This window comes from Saprolegnia parasitica (assembly GCF_000151545.1).
Source record: "Saprolegnia parasitica CBS 223.65 unplaced genomic scaffold supercont2.3, whole genome shotgun sequence".
NCBI lineage: Eukaryota > Oomycota > Saprolegniomycetes > Saprolegniales > Saprolegniaceae > Saprolegnia > Saprolegnia parasitica.
This window is the reverse complement of record NW_012156397.1, coordinates 579,451-595,216: the sequence shown is the minus strand read 5'-3', so window position 1 is coordinate 595,216 and position 15,766 is coordinate 579,451. Positions and strand designations below refer to the sequence as shown.

General features: G+C 59.9%; 7 protein-coding genes across 7 annotated transcripts; 3 read left to right on the top strand and 4 right to left on the bottom strand.

The window, feature by feature from the left end:
- Positions 1-39: 39 nt before the first annotated feature.
- SPRG_19028 (hypothetical protein) lies at positions 40-2,326 on the bottom strand (the record flags this gene model as incomplete). The annotated part of the gene is made up of 12 exons (XM_012339837.1): positions 40-366; positions 412-507; positions 561-711; positions 757-809; positions 857-1,085; positions 1,133-1,253; positions 1,304-1,391; positions 1,451-1,613; positions 1,669-1,754; positions 1,809-1,967; positions 2,008-2,093; positions 2,140-2,326. 12 exons carry the CDS (start codon positions 2,324-2,326, stop codon positions 40-42), a joined length of 1,746 nt encoding a protein of 581 aa, XP_012195227.1.
- A 632-nt stretch (positions 2,327-2,958) lies between these two features.
- Positions 2,959-4,788, top strand: SPRG_19027 (hypothetical protein; the record flags this gene model as incomplete). Its single annotated transcript, XM_012339836.1, has 1 exon — positions 2,959-4,788. One exon carries the CDS (start codon positions 2,959-2,961, stop codon positions 4,786-4,788), a length of 1,830 nt encoding a protein of 609 aa, XP_012195226.1.
- A 188-nt stretch (positions 4,789-4,976) lies between these two features.
- On the top strand, positions 4,977-5,956 carry SPRG_19026 (hypothetical protein; the record flags this gene model as incomplete). The annotated part of the gene is made up of 2 exons (XM_012339835.1): positions 4,977-5,501; positions 5,570-5,956. 2 exons carry the CDS (start codon positions 4,977-4,979, stop codon positions 5,954-5,956), a joined length of 912 nt encoding a protein of 303 aa, XP_012195225.1.
- Positions 5,957-6,368: 412 nt separating this feature from the next.
- SPRG_01421 (hypothetical protein) lies at positions 6,369-8,820 on the bottom strand (the record flags this gene model as incomplete). The annotated part of the gene is made up of 3 exons (XM_012339638.1): positions 6,369-6,917; positions 6,965-8,021; positions 8,069-8,820. 3 exons carry the CDS (start codon positions 8,818-8,820, stop codon positions 6,369-6,371), a joined length of 2,358 nt encoding a protein of 785 aa, XP_012195028.1.
- A 1,560-nt stretch (positions 8,821-10,380) lies between these two features.
- On the top strand, positions 10,381-12,223 carry SPRG_01420 (hypothetical protein; the record flags this gene model as incomplete). Its single annotated transcript, XM_012339637.1, has 1 exon — positions 10,381-12,223. The coding sequence occupies one exon, from the start codon at positions 10,381-10,383 to the stop codon at positions 12,163-12,165; it is 1,785 nt and encodes a 594-aa protein (XP_012195027.1). The 3' UTR covers positions 12,166-12,223.
- Positions 12,224-12,616: 393 nt separating this feature from the next.
- Positions 12,617-12,920, bottom strand: SPRG_01419 (hypothetical protein; the record flags this gene model as incomplete). The annotated part of the gene is made up of 2 exons (XM_012339636.1): positions 12,617-12,632; positions 12,664-12,920. The coding sequence occupies 2 exons, from the start codon at positions 12,918-12,920 to the stop codon at positions 12,617-12,619; spliced, it is 273 nt and encodes a 90-aa protein (XP_012195026.1).
- A 995-nt stretch (positions 12,921-13,915) lies between these two features.
- SPRG_19025 (phosphatidate cytidylyltransferase) lies at positions 13,916-15,406 on the bottom strand (the record flags this gene model as incomplete). The annotated part of the gene is made up of 1 exon (XM_012339834.1): positions 13,916-15,406. The coding sequence occupies one exon, from the start codon at positions 15,404-15,406 to the stop codon at positions 13,916-13,918; it is 1,491 nt and encodes a 496-aa protein (XP_012195224.1).
- Between the last annotated feature and the right edge of the window lie 360 nt (positions 15,407-15,766).

Here is a 15,766-nt window from a genome sequence, read left to right as displayed (position 1 = left end):
AGAATACCGCGTGGAACCTGTGCCGACAGGGTTTGGTATTTACGCCGCGTTCTCGTCGTCGTCGTCGTCATGGTTGGTCTTTGTCTCTTCGTCGTCGTCATCGTCGTCGACCAAAATGACACTGTCCGTGTCAATCATGTCGTCGTCGTCGTCGTCTTCGTCGTCGTTGATGAGCAGGTCATCGTCCTGGGCGTTGGCCGCCGCCTCGTCGGCCGCAACGAGCACCTCACCATCCTCAAACTTGAGTCCGTCAAAGATCGAGAGGTCCGACATGGTCAGCACGTTGTACGACTCGATGACCGTGTCGCGGTCCCAGACGTCGCGCGTGTAGCGTTGCCAGCCGCGCGGCGTTACGACCGGATCGGTCTACGCGCCATGAGACAACTTGTCTTGCCCGAGCCCGGACTCTACCTCGGTCGTCTTCTGAAGGAGGTTGCTCAAATGCTGCTGGATGGCGGCGCGGAACGTGTTGCCGTCGTCGTCGGGCTTGCCAATCTCAAAGTGGCCCTACTCCAACGTATTGATACATTGATATTACCTCGATCGATCGTCGTGTGTACCTTGTAGATCTTGCGCAGATTGTCAAAGTGGCGGTGCTGGATCGGGATGCCCGCTGGCGTCATGTGCGGCGTCGGCGTCCACTGCTGGAGGTACGCATGGACGTCGACGTGGCTCGGGCCAAACCCCGAAACAATCGGCGACATGAGCGCCCTACCCCGTGTCAATATGAATGATTGATCACGACGTGGCACCTACTTGACGCAGGAGTGGGTCGCCTTGTAGCGCAGGATATCCACGTATTTATGCGTCTCGTTGACAAAGCCCAGGAACCGTTCGGTTGCTGGTGTTGGCTCACGAACGTGCGGCAGGTCGCAATCACTTGCTGGTGCGCGGGGGACGTCGCCGAGAAGAGCTGCATGCAGTGCAGCGCCGTGCCGAGCTGGTCGTACATGGTCGAGTTCATCCACTTGCGGAGCATATCGGCGTTGAAGAGGAGCTTGTGCTCGAGCTCAAAGAGCGACGGGTGGAAGAGCCGCGTTCCGTGGTTGCTGAGGAGATCCAAGAGCGAGCAAATCATCTTGAGCCTAGACAATACAACGTGTTGTTGTATGCACACAAAAAACAATCGTACTGCTCGCCGTAGAGAGTGTTCTCCTGCACCGAGGCCGGGTTGGTAATGTAGCACTTGCGCAGCACCGGCCAGTGCTGGATCACGTCGACGATGCTGCAGCCGATGGGGATGCCCACTTGCTCTAAGAAATGACAAAAATGCTACATTCCCGATAGTGCAGAGGGAGCCTACCCGCGTGGTAGACGATCACAAACGTCGACCGAAAGCCTTCGTAGAGTGACGGAAACGAGCAGAGCCGACCACACTTGCACTTGACAACCTAGAGTAAATCCGGTATCTCTTCAATAAATCCGCCAAAATACAGGAAAATCGACGTACACGACGGTCATTTCGAATGCCGCAGCCGCCGCAGAGGTTCGAGTACCGGACATTGGGTAGCTCCCTCCGCGGGTCCCATCCGAGGAGGTCGACGACCGAGTGCTGTGCGATTTGCACGGCGATGGCTTCGACGAGCCCGTTCGAGACGTTGGCCCGCTTGAGACTGGTTCGTACGTGCTCAGACTCGCGAGATGTACGTCGCCGCAAGAATCATGTACCTGTAGAGTCCGACGATGGCGTTGATGAGGTCTTTGGTCGAGAGCTTCTTCGTCACAACGTCCACAAGCTTGTCGCGGAGCCAGCGCTACGCCATCAAATGGCGTTAGCAGCGTCGAAGGAAGACCACCGCGTCGTGTACCTGTGTGAACTGGGGAATGTAGTACTCGGCCATCGGCTTGACGGCAGGCGGTGCGTGCACGGCGAGCTCCAGCAGGTGCAGCACCGACACGTGGCCCACGAGGGAGAACAGGTCGGGCTTGGACATGACCGAGTGAATGTACGCGATACCCCGGACCATCTACTTGTCCATGGGATAGGATCGAGCTTGTCATCTTTACCGCTGCGGTCGTCGGGTCGTTGGTCGCGACAGGATCAAAGGCTGGCGCGGCTTGCGTGATGCGGCAACTGCCACAGAGCTGGTGTCCTACGCGCCAACGTCGGATGTGGGAGCATGAGATCGACGACCGTACCGCCAATGCACTCGGCGTGCACGGAAATCAAGCAGCCCATGCAAGGCAAGATAAGGCCGTCGTTGCGTCCGCAGAGCCAGCAGGGCTTGACCGTGCTCACCGTCGCGGGCACGGGCTTGATGACGACCGGTGGCGTAGCGGGGTGGGTGAGCCAGGATGGCGCTGTCTTCAGAGCCTCGGCAGACATAGCCGGCACGTTCGTCTCGATGGGCTTGGGGCGCTTTGTGGGGCCACTCTCGTCCAAGGTCGGTCCGGCGCGTTTTAACGGTTCGGTGGCGGAAGCTGCAGTCGTCAGCGTGGCTGCTGGGACAACAAGCTGTACAGTAGATGCTGCTGCATGCACGCCGTTAGCACTCGTAGCAGCCGGCGACTCTACAGGCGCCTCTCGTGGGGCGGGCGATGCAATCGTTGCCTCTGCAGCCTGCTCGGGGCGTGTCTCGGGCAGCAGCGGGCGCGCCTCGTCGTCGACGAGGAAGTCGTCTATCGCGGGGTCTGGCATGTCCCCGAGGCCCTTCATGGGCTCCCCCAGACTCGCTCCTCCCGGCCCATGCTCCATGCTGGCCTGTGTCAGGTTTTGATCCATGGGATCTCGGGTGGTCGGTCATATAATTCCGTTTGTTTTATTCTACATACAATACAAATGAGAAACGGCCCGAATACAATACCGTCAGATACAGTGTGCGGATTGGTCTATTAAATCGAGCTGGCCCAATGGCCTTTCCGAATCGTTCTCTTTTTAGCCAATGAATCGGCTGGAAAGGCCGACTTTGCACCAATCTACGCCTGGCACGCGCGGGGTGTCACAAGAAAACCGACGACATGACGCCCAAGTCGCCTCGACCGCAGGTGCTCGACGACTCGGACTCGGGCTCGGACGACGAGTTCCTGCGCTTGGCCTCAGCCTCGGCGCGCCGCAAGGCCGGCATTCCTTCGCGGGCGCTCTCCCCGCGGCGCAACCTCGAGACCCAGACCGAGAGGAGCACGAACGCGCTGCGCAATGCGGCGCGCAAGGCGACCTTTGTAGTGACGGGCAAGAACGCCGAGAGCCGCCGCCTCCAAGCGACAGTCGACGCGCTCGAGGCCAAGGCGCGCAGCGTCACGATTGGCGCGCCGCCCGCGGGCAAGACCATCTTTGAGCAAAAGGCCGCCTCGAGTGACATTCCTGCGTCCGCGATGGCGGCGTTCCAGAGCGCACCGTCCGACATCCAAGACATGTACAAGGAAGGGTACAGCTACATGTCGGACGAGATGTATAAGGAAGCGTGCGTCTCGTGGGAAAAGATCGTCGCGCTCCCGTCGCCGCCGTCGCTCGACTGGTTCTTGCCGCTTCTCGCGCAGCTTGCGTTCGCCTACAAGAAGCTAGGGTACCTCCGCATGGCGCTCAAGTGCTACCACCGCATTCGTGGCGACATTCAACGCGCGGGCGACGGCCACGACGACTTCTTGGCCGATACGCTGCACCAAATGTCGGCCATTTACCACGAGCTCGGCGACATGGAGCATGCGTTGGCGTACACGGAGGAAGCCAATGCGCTCCTCCTCGATCTCGTCGGCAAGAGCTGCGAGACACCGGCCGAGAAGGCGCGCGTCGACGAGCTCCACCAAGGCCGGCAGCTCGGTCGGTTGCTGCAGGACGCGGCGACAGGCGAGTTTGCCAGCGTCCACACAGCGCTAGAGGCGGGTGATGTAACCATGGAGACGCTCGCGTCCTTTGTCGATCCTTCGACGCACGCAACGTTCCTCATGGCGTCGGCGGGCGCCGGCAGCCTCACCCTCGTATCGGCGCTGCACAAGGTAATGGACAGTGCAGCGTGGAAGGGCCAGGTCGAGACCACGGACGCGCATGGCAACTCGGCGCTTGCGTGGGCGTGCAAGTTTGGCCAAGTCGATGTCGTCGCCTACCTCTTGGAGGCCGGCGCGTCGTTCCAGTCGCTGAAGAAGGAAGAGCTCAAGAGCTGGCCCAAGGAAAGCCTTGCGACCATCCAAACCCACCTTGCGGCGCGCAAGCAGCAAAAGGAGAAAACAAAGCAAGTGTCCCCACCCCCGGTACCACCCCCGGTGCCTGCGCCCGTACCGGCCACGCCGCTGTACAAGCCGTTGCTGCCCGTGTCGCCCAAGGCGGTGCCAGCCAAACCGCTCCAGCTTGCGCCGTTTGATGTGGCACCGCCCAAGACGCCAATGCCAGTGTCCTTCAACGCCGCGCCGCGCAGTGCTGCAGCCGCCACGGGCGCGCTGGCGGGGCGCGACCTCCAGGCGTGGCAGCCCGACGACGACGCGATCGCAGGCATCACCTCCGGCGACCTCGAGGCGACGAACGCTACCACGTGGGATCAATTTGAAGCCAACGAACGCCTTTTTGGCGTCACCTCGGGGTATGACGAGTCGTTGTATACGACAGCGCGGACGGCAGGGACGCCGGCGCAGGAGGCTGCCGCCGCGCGCCTCGCGGCCGAGATCATGGGCCAGCGCAGCAGTAACACGCACGTCATGGAAGAGCGTGGCATCGTCGACGAGATCGTCCATGACCCGGAAGCCCGGTACGGGGCCGTGCTCGGCAGCGGCGCATACGCTTCGCCGACGGCCGCGAGTCGTCGCAACGATGACCGGTTTACGGACCACGCAGTTTTGAACCAAGCGCCACGTGATTAAGCACGACAATATGTACATCGTCATGAATCTCTACTTTTCCACTTGTATTACGGTCAAGAAGGTCTTTGTATGGAGTGTACAAGCGTGCGCGGGACACGTCGCAGCAAGCACACGCTGGGTGCTTCAACAAAGCCAAGATCGCGTCGCACGCCAAATGGCCAATCAGCGCTGGCGGTCACTTTGCACTTATGCACGCGAGCGAGCACGTCGACGCGAGTGAGGCGCGCATCCTGGCAAGCCTCGTGAGCCACCGCCGCAAGGGCCACGCCAAGACCTTGGCGCTGTGCGAAGCCTCGTTCGAGGTGTTGCCCGACCTTCCGGACGCGCTCCGTATCGGTCTCTTTGCGTCGCCCAAGACGTACTCGGCGTACGTCCGCTTGTCGAATGCGTCGCCTCTCGTACAGCCCGACGACGTCAAGGACGTGCGTGGCCTGTCCATCAAGCTGCTGCACGTGCCCGGCGAGAAGATTCCCGAGTCGACCGAGCCTCGTAGCCAGGATTTTATGCTCTTGAGTTGCCCGACTCTGGCCCTTGGCACGGCCAAGCTCCTCCGCGACAGCTTCCGCGACTCGCCGACAATCTTTAAAACCAAGATGGTCGTCAAAGGCAAGTGGCGCCGCCTCAAGGCGCTCTCCAAACCTCGCATTGTGCCCTCGTCGCTGCTCAACATGCCGTTTTACAGTGCGCTGCCCTTCGCGTTTGGGGATGCCATGGTGCGACGACGAATCTACAGCAATGATCCTATTGCTTTGCTGACACACACTATTATGGACTTTGATAGGCGGTCAAGTATGTGCTGCGCCCGACGCGAACAGCGCCAGTGCCACGTGTCAAGCCCGTCCTGGACGACTTTCTCGCAACACAGGCGCAAGCGCAGCTGCATTGCGAAGACGTGACGTTCGACTTTGCGATTCAAGTGCGCCGCGACACGCCCGAGCACCCGATGCCCGTCGAAGACGCCAGCGTGCGCTGGTCCGAAGTCGCGTCGCCACCGGTCGTCGTAGCACGCCTCACGCTGCCGCGCCAGTCGTTCCGCACGGCCGAGCGCGCGGTCCTCGCCGACAAGATGGTGTTTGATGCTGCCCATGCGTTACCAGCGCACCGCCCAATTGGCAGTTTGCACCGCGCAGGGATTGCGATGTACCAAGCCGAACGCCGAACTTCGTGACTAATCTTATATCTTTCTGCGACAGTCCTTGGCGTACGCCTCCGTACAGTGTAGTCACATCGAACGTGTCGAGTGGATACTACTGCGCGACGTTGGCCTTTCCGTACATGAATGCATTGCATCGCATCGCTTTCTCCTGTTGTGTGCGTCGTTCAGACGAAAGTCAGTGGCTGGTCGGTTGAAACGTGTCGTGATCGCTGGTGCCGATTCACTTTGTTACATGTGAAACCGCTTGCGTCGCGCACGCTGCCACGTCATGACACCACACGATGGACCACTTTTAAACCTTCATGGGTGGATGGACACTTTGTTCTCTCGGGGTCGAAGAGTCCTTGGTTTGCATGTTTCTTATAGGCAGCTTCTTTCTCTTATTTTCTTCCATTTCATTGCAATTCGTACGTTGAGAGTCGTATTATGTCATCGCTGCGTCAACAACTTGGTCAAGGACACCGAGGTACTGGCGCGCATACGCTGATCGAAAGTGGTGCCAGTCCTTCATGATCGGGTGTCCGTATGGGTCGAGGACCTCGCACACGTCGCCATCGCACTGGTTTTCGGAAAAGTCGATCAGAGTCGCGTTGGCTGCCACGATCGCGTCTTCGATCATACCGAGCAGCGGCTGCTGCGAGGCACGAAACGCGCTACGGCTCACGGGGCCGACGGCGCCGACGCTGCTGCCTCTGAGCATGTGGTTGAAGTCGAACGCCGCACCTTCGGGGGACATGGTGGCCACAAACACGCGGATGCCGAGTCGCGTGATCGCGGCCATGTCGTCCTGGAAGGCGCGGAGGATGCCTCGGACGTCGGCTTGGTTTTGGATCGCATCGCACTTGTCGAGCTTGTACGCGGGGCAGCACGGAGGCGTCGCGTGTGCTGGTGCGTGATCGTCGCCGCGCATCTGCAAGAACTGGTACCAGTGCGCGACATGCAGCAGTGCCTTTGGCTTGAGCTGCTTGACGATCTGCAGGTTTGGGGCGTACGCGTGGGGGCACACGACAGCACGGGCACACCGTTCCACGACTTGTACAAGACGGTCGGAAATTGGCTCGGACCACGCTCGGCCAAGAGCTGCGCGAACCGCGGCTTGCACATGTCAGCGTGTGAGTCGCCAAGGACCACGAGCGTGTTTTCCAAATGACCGTCGTTGAGAACCGTGGCCGTCAGTGAGGTACGGGCGAGGGGGTAGCTTGTTGGCATCGGCGCATACCCGACGTCGGGATGCCAGTCGTCATGAGCAGCAAGGATCTTGAGGTACGTCGGTGGCGACAACCGCGGACCCCGACTCGAGTTGAGCGTTGAGTTCTTCTTTAGCAAGCTCTTGGTGACCACTGAATTGTTCCCGGGCACTGACGTCTCGGCTACCGTTCCGTGGGCCACCGTCGTCGAAGCTGCTACCACCGGCGGTGCCGTCGTTGCAGCTGTCTCCACTTGGGTCCACGCCAACGACGCGTTGACTCCCTCACCGCTCGACGCCACATCGCCCTTCGACGTCATCTTCACCGCATTCTCGTCTTGTAGCGCTGCGTCGAGCTCCATCTGCGTCAACGACACCTGCGCCGGCATCGCATAGGTACACGCGGCCAGCAGTGTCATGGCCAGCATCGCCAGCATCAAGCCGACAACCACCTTCTTGGACCGGCGCGACCGCAGCGGCGCCTCAATCGACGCGTACGAGACCCACGCCAGCAGTACGGACACGAGAAGCATCACGCCCGGCGCCATGTACAGTGGTCGCGTGTCGGCGTTCGGATACCGCGCCTTGGCAAAGACGAGAAGTGGCCAGTGCCAGAGGTACAAGGCGTAGCTGAGCTTGCCAACAAGCACCATGGAGGGCGCACTCAAGAGCTGCGTGTGCAGCGGCGTCGTGGGACCGACGCCGATCAGAAGCGCGGCCGCGATGGTCGGCAGGAGAGCCCAGGCCCCCGGAAACGCGCTGGCTTCGTCGAGTGCGAGAAACGCCACCGTCAGTAGCAACATCGCCACGCCCGTGAGCGATCGCGCATATGTCCGCAGCATGTACGAGGCACGCGTCATCAGCGGGTCAAAGGACGTCGTCGGTGGCGCGCTGACATAGGCGACAAGCCCCCGAGAGCCATTTGCCAGAACCGACACAGCGGCAGGTAGAACGCGTACTTGTGGGAGCCGTGGAAGCCAAGAAACAGGAGGTTCAGAACAAAGCTCAGCGCAGCGAGGCCAACTTGCAGCGCGAGTGCGCGCCGAACGTCGAGCGACGCGACAATCTTGGCGACGAACGGCCAAACAATGTAAAACTGTTCCTCAACCCCTAGCGACCAGAGATGCAAAAGCGGGTTGGTCTGGACGCTGTCGTCAAAGTAGCCCTGGTCCAGCGAGAGCACTTGGAGGTTGGCGCTGAAGAGCGAGCCCGCGAGCATTGTGGCAGCGAGGCGCTTCAGCGGCGCGGCCAGCAAGTACAAGACACCGAGCCACCACGTCGTCGACAGCATGGCCAGCAGCGTCGGGAAGATGCGGCGAATGCGGCGGCTGTAAAAGCTAGCGTACGAAAACGAGCCTTGAGTCATTTCCTTGAAGAGGATGCCGGAGATGAGGAAACCAGAGATGACAAAGAAGACATCGACACCGATGAAGCCGCTCGTAAACGTCTCGGGGTATGCGTGAAAGAGCAGGACGGGCACAATCGCAACGGTCCGGAGACCGTCAATGTCGGCTCGGTAGACATGGGTGGGCGCGAAAGCTTCGGTCGTGTTGCCGGCGAGTGAGGTCGCGTCCGGCTTGTGAAGCATATCGTGGGCCTCGCCGGGTGTCTCGGGTGCGGGCTCGAGGATCGAAGGGTCGTCGATTGGGACGTCAGTAGCGTACGCCTCGGTGTCGGGCTGCGGTGCCATACGGGATGCGTGTGTTGACACGGATGCAGAAACGGCAAAGTGCACCTTTCGGATGGCTACCTGCAAGTGTTCCGCACCGTCTGATCGATCCATAATTTCATGGCACTCGAATGGGTCCCCCCACATCTCGCGCGGCGCGTTCAATGGCCGACGGCCGAGATCATCCAACGGCGATGCGTTCTGCGCACACATGTCGTTGAAGATCGTGGCTTGTGGATGGCTGCTTCGTGAGCTCTGGTAGCTCATGCGGCGGCACTTGGTGGCAGTAAAAGGTGGCACCTATCTGTGCGGAACCGACTGATAGAGCGCCAGCAAGGTACTGGGCCGACCACGGCGCCTTGTCTGCACACATGCGGTGGATATGAAGGAATGAGTCTTGCAGGACGTCGTACACACCCTTTGCCTGGATGCCAAGGATAAGTGGAGGAATATTTTTGAAGGACCATAGTACTAGTTGGGAGATAGCAGTATACGACTACGCTGTGTGCACTGACAGACGCGCACCATTGAGTCGTCCGTACACAGGCGCAAGATTGGTCGTGGCCAATCACGAAACGGAGTCACGAGGAACAAGCGCGCATCCGGAACTGGAACGATCGCATCTCAGAAAACACACCACACGAGGGCAGTTTAATGTGAAGGGTAGAGTGACCCGAGTCATTATTTACTCTGCGTAGAATCCTCACACGTGTTTTATGTCCTAGTTGGCGGATTGAACGGGTCAGAACCAGGACTCCTTGCATCCTCCCAGAGGACAGTGTCCTCTTGTATGGGCTTAATGCACTACTGTTCCAATAGCAAGTTCTACACAACGGCGTCGACAAAGCCCCTCGCGACGGTCGGCGGTGTACACGGGGGCGCTATTACGTGGCAGCACGTGGAGAGAGGGTCCATGACGTGGCAGCGTCTACTGTCAGCATGCGCATGCAAAGTGTGTCATCTCTTACCGCCCCCCAACGAAGTCTCGTGCATGCAACGCACGCATGACGTACGACTGGTATACGAGGTAATACACTTTAAAGCGATTGCCGTCGTCCTAGCGACTGGCGCACGCATCGCAGCATTCAAGTTGGTGTTTTCTGCGGCCTCTCATTTCGTGGACAACGTCACATCAACCTCCATCGTTTCTAGCACACAAACCATTCTTCCTGGTGCTTCTCCATGACCAAAGACACGACCAAGCAACGTACGTACTGTAGCTAGTAGTCGGTATCAGCGTCCTACGCTAGTAAAGTAGGCACGACCACCGCAGCGGCGACTGCGTGACTTGTATTAGCGGTAGAGATGGGTGCTCTATCCTTTAGCACGACTTTAAGACGTCGACTCCAAAGTCGCTAACTTGTATGGACTCCTCGTCGGCTGATGGCGCAGGTATCATCACGTGCAGGCGCGTCATCAAATCGGGCATTCCTAATCCGGCTGGCCGGATTATGCAGCGTCATCACCTGTCAAACCACATCATCGATTCCCATCGACCATACAAAGACCAAGTTCTCCTGACAACATCATTTTGTAGAGGTTTGCACTTGGCACGCCAAGGATCGCGTATTTCTGAATTCGATGGCAGCCGCCCCGACCGTCGCCGCCGCCGTCGTCGCCTCGTACGTCGTCCTCGGCCGCTTCATGCACATCGAGCGGCTCGCCAAGAAGGCGCTGCCCGCGGCGCTCGCCGGCGTCCTCTACTATCGCTACCGCGCGCACCTCACGGGCGACGCGCCATCGAGCTTGCTGGCGCTGGCATTGGACCTCGTTCCGCCAGCATTGGCCTTTGTCGTTGGCGACGCCATGGCGCTCCTCATGCTTATCTACGTCACGTATTCCGTGCTGGACCGTCTCCGGAAGGCACGGTACGGCTTCTCCAAGAAGGAGGCGATCAACAAGGTGGGGAACGCGGCGATGGCCATGTTGTCGTACATTCCATTCCTCCAAAAGAAGGTGCGCGCCGAGATTGCCAAGATCGAGGCCGACATTGAGCACTCGCTCGCTGAGCAGAGCAAGTCCGCAGTCGACTTTCCCAAGCGATTTGCGCTGCCCGAGAAGGGCCAAGCGTCGGCGGACGTGCTCGCGACCATGGTGCGCATGGTGCAAGGCGAGGACAAGCGCTGGCAAGACGGCCTCGTCTCGGGGGCCGTGTATCACGGCGAAGACGAGCACATTGCCCTTCTCAACCAAGCGTATGGCCTCTTTGCCGTCACGAACCCGCTCCACGCCGACCTCTGGCCGTCGGTCGTGCGCTTCGAAGCCGAGGTCGTTGCGATGACCGCCAGCCTTCTCAACGGCGGATCCGCCGACGTCGTCGGGTCGCTCACGTCGGGCGGTACCGAGAGCATTGTCCTGGCCACGAAAACGCACCGCGACTGGTTCCGGCACGACCATGGCATCACGCGGCCCGAGATCATTGCCGCCGTGACGGCCCACGCCGCGATCGACAAGGCGTGTGACATGTTCAACATCAAGCTCATCAAGGTGCCGGTGGACCCGATCACGTACCGAATCAATCTCGACGCGGTGCGTTGGAACATCTCGGCCAACACGATCATGCTGTATGCGAGTGCACCCAACTTTCCGCAGGGCACCATCGATGACATCGCCGGCCTCTCGCAGATGGCGACGCAGTACGGCCTTGGCCTGCACGTCGACGCGTGCCTCGGTGGCTTTGTGCTGCCGTTCGCACGCATGCTCGGCCACAAGCTGCCGCCGTTTGACTTTAGCCTGCCCGGCGTCACGAGCATGTCGTGCGATACGCATAAGTACGGCTACGCGTCCAAAGGCACGTCGGTGGTCCTCTACAAGAACAAGGCGATTCGCCGCTTTCAGTACTTTGCCTTCTCCGACTGGACGGGCGGTTTGTATGCGACGCCGACGATCGCGGGCAGTCGCCCGGGTGCGCTGAGTGCCGCCGCGTGGGCGTCCATGGTCAAGATGGGCAAGGAAGGCTACGTGGAGAAGACGCGGGGCATCCTCGAAACCGTCGACATCATCAAGACGGGCATTCAAGCGATGGGCGACGCGCTCTTCATCCTCGGCAACCCGCAGGCCATGGTCGTCTGCTTTGGAAGCCACGTTCTCAACATTCTCAAGGTCAGCGACCGCATGTCCAAGGCGGGCTGGAGCCTCAACGCACTCCAGCACCCGACAAGCGTTCACATTTGCGTCACTGTGCGCCACATTGGGAAGGGCCACCAGTTTCTCTCGGCGCTCCGCGAGGCTGTACAATTTGTCCTCGCCGACCCGGAAGGCAAGCTCAGCGGCGGCAGTGCCATCTACGGCATGGCGTCGACCATGCCCGCGGGGCCTGTCGAAGACATTCTGCGCATCTACACGGACGCAACCCAGACCTTGTAGTGCACGAGTACACCTTGATCATTTTTATATCAAAACGTTTATCGCATTTCAAGAGACGAGCAACCTCCGTCTTCTGCACGGACCATGAGCTCCATCGTCCTCCTACATATCCAAGCCATGGACATGAGGGCTACACGCGATGGCTCCAACCCACGTCGTGCGTGGCTTGCCGAAGCGACCTCAATGCACGCAAGCGCATGCGTGCTCACTGCTTGCAATGTCGCCCAAAAGATGGCAAGATCTACCTCGAGGTCGCCGATGACGTGTTGCTGTACGTGGCCTTGGGCGGTAAGCTTCATCGTCGACGGGCACCTGCATATGGAGCATCAAGTGCACATGCGCGGCTTCTCGGCTGCTGCCTTCTATTGATCCTGCGGGAAAGAGATGGAATGGGAGACAGCCGAGCAACACACAAGGGCGCACAAAAGAAGGGGTTGCAATTGATGGCGCATCAATGGCGGCTATATCTACATCCAAACAGTCGTCGACAACGTTTACTTGTACGTCTCCATCTGGCGGGCGACTTCGGCGACGTACGCGGCCTGCGCAGCCTCCTTGCTCATGCCCTTCTTGGCGTTCCACGCATCCCACTTGGCCTTGCCGGCGAGGTCAAACATGCCGGGGCGCGACGTGTTGCAGTCGCCCTCCGTGCCCTGCTTGTAGAGGGCGTAGAGCGCAAGCTTGTCGTCGTTGGACGGCGACGAGGCAGGGCTCCAGTTCTTGATGGCGGCGGCGGCGGCTTCAAAGTCAGACATGGTCAATTCGGAAATGAGAGCGATGAAGTGACTTGGCCCTTTCTTGGAAGATAGCCAATCAAACGCGTTTGATATAGGATGCGCCGCGCTGATTGGACCACTTGGACAGAGGCCGCGTATCCGGCAAATCCGGTTGCGTTGACGCAACACTGCAAGCTGAGAGGGTTCTCGAAGACGACGAAGTTCAAACCACCCAACCTTGCAAGCCTTTCACGCTCGCGCTTGAAGCGTTGTCGCCAAGTACTGGCTTACACTAATACGACCGGAGTAGCTACCGCACTGGCGCGTCGGCAAAGGACGACGGACGGCGCAAAGCACCGGGCAACTCGCGGCAGCACAGCCTCTACCGCACACTATTTACGGTAGGGACCGGGCTTTGAAAAACGTCTGGTGCCGTCATCCACGAGGGCGAATGACGCAGTTATTAGATGCATGCTGTCTCTACAGTCGGCGACAACATCGACAATATTTTCCAATCCGAATCGACCGAAAGCTCCTGAAGAGCAGTAGCAACACTGGGCTCTTGATCCTTGGATGGACATGCTCGTGGTCTCATGCGACTCGATTTGACGGCTGTATTCTAGTACATGCGTGTGCGACCGGCACTGAGCTGTGCAAGCAGAGGCGACGAGGTTGGGGCTAAACCGGCAGTCGGGCGTGGCGGGGGGTGGCTTTTGCCTGTAGCGGCCGAAGTAAACATGCTAGGCCAGGCGTCGACACCCCCGAAAACCAATTTTTGTATCAATACAATCGAACGGTTGAATGCCGGATTCGAACCCGGGTCTACCTGTGGTCCACGCCCGGTATGTCCAACCGCCCGCGGCGCATACAAGTGCAGCTACATTAGTACTGCGGCACCATCTCCGTGCACACTCTGTCGTGCAGCGAGAGCTCGTTGCCAACAAGTTGATTCTCGCTGCCATCAAGTTGATACTTTTTTCGCACGTTGATACTCGACATCAAAGACGGGTTGCTTGGATAAATAGGGCGACGACTCAAACGACGGACGGAAACCAAGTCGCGAGGACACTCGCTTGGTTGGCCCAGCCCAAGTACGTTGGCTGGAGGTAGCTCGTGTAATTCGGTCCACTCGAGAGGCGATGGTAGAGCACAAAGACAGCCGCCGTGAAGAGAAGGGCGTCGACACGGTCGAGCATGCCGCCATGCCCCGGAATCAAGTCGCCCGTGTCCTTGACTTGCGCAAGCCGCTTGATCAAGCTCGCCAAGAGGTCGCCGTAGCGCGAGATGACGGCGCCGACGACGGCAAACACAAGCTGCCAGAGAAGACACGTGTAGAGGTATGTATCCCGGTCCATGCGCAGGTCCCGGAGCACGCTGTCTGGCAAATCGGGCGGCGCCACAAAGTTGACTAGCAGCACGAGAAGAATCCCTAGGAACGCACCGCCGAGCGTGCCTTCCACGTCTTTTTTCGGCGAAATGTGATCGGCGAGTCGATGGAAGTGGACGTAGCCCAAGGCGGGAATGACGTGGCCCGTGATATAGGCGCCAGTGTCGGCGCCCCACACGACCGCGAGGAAGCCCAAGGCGAGGCGCCGGCCGTCGACGACCGAGACCATGAACGCAGCGATCGGGTCCATGAGCAGCGCGACGTAGCCATACCCGACGCAGTCGAGAAGGATGCCAAAGAGGACGCGGATCGCGTCCGGTGGCGACGTAGTCGACGCACCGCTGCAGTGCACCGCGATCGCGATGAGCGCAAAGACGTGCTTGGTGTAGTCGGGGCTCGGTATGTACATGTGGTTGCTGTAGTAGTTGGTGCCAAACGCGTGGAGGGCGCGGAGACCGTAGAAGAGTTGAACGGTCAGCAAGAGCACGTGCGAGCGCCACGACGGCGTCAGCCACGCGCAGTAGAAGGCGACCCAGCCCGTGACGCCGAGGTAGAGATAGAGGTACGCAACGGCTTGCGTCTCGGGCCGCTGCTGCTCGAGATCGGCGGGCAGCGACTGGAAATGCCAGTAGTAGCGGTGCGCGACTTGTGTGAGCCCGAGGAGCAGCGACGTCTGCAAGGTCGATGCGAGGGCCGCCGCCAGCTTGTCATAGCCGCGCGAGAGAGGCGAGATGGCACAGTCGCGGAGGTTGAGGACCGGAATGGGCTGGAGCGACGCGAGATCCGAGAGTGCGACCGACGTCGCCACGCGGTGCACGATGCGGTGGCTCAGCCACGCAAACTCATAATAGCAGATCGAGACGACGACCGAGCAGAGGAGGTACGGCGCAAATGGCGGCCCGAGAAGGACGAAGATCAGCACGGACGGCGCGAGCACGAGGCCCGAGAGCACACGCTGGATCGCGTTGGAGCGGCGAATGCGCCGGACGACGTGGCTCTCGCGCATTGTACGCATCGCGTCCTGCGTCTTGGTGCCGATGCTGGTAGAGGTCATGGCCTCGAGCAGCACGACGTCGTCGTCGACGGGCTCAGTCGTCACGTGCTCGGCCACCAGCGTGTCGAGCCGCACGCCTGGCATCCCGAGAATTTCGTTCGATGACGCTTGTTCCGATCGCACACCGCATGGCGCCCGCACCAGCTGCCACGTGGATGGATTCGAATTGAATGCAAACCATTAAATGAGCTTGGGGTTTGTATCCAAATGGTGTATTAAAAAGAAAAAAGGCAGAGCCGGCGAGATCCAGCCGCCAGCTACACCGGTGACGGCCGCGTGGGTGACGGCAGCGCCTTCTCCATGGGGACTATTGCAGTGCGAAGCCCACTGGAACAACGACACCAGTTTGACCTTGCGCCGCCTTCTTGCTCGCGCCGCTGGCTATATCGATGAGCGAACGAACGGAGCGTCTGAGGCGGTATACTGGAGCTACGTCGTCGCCGA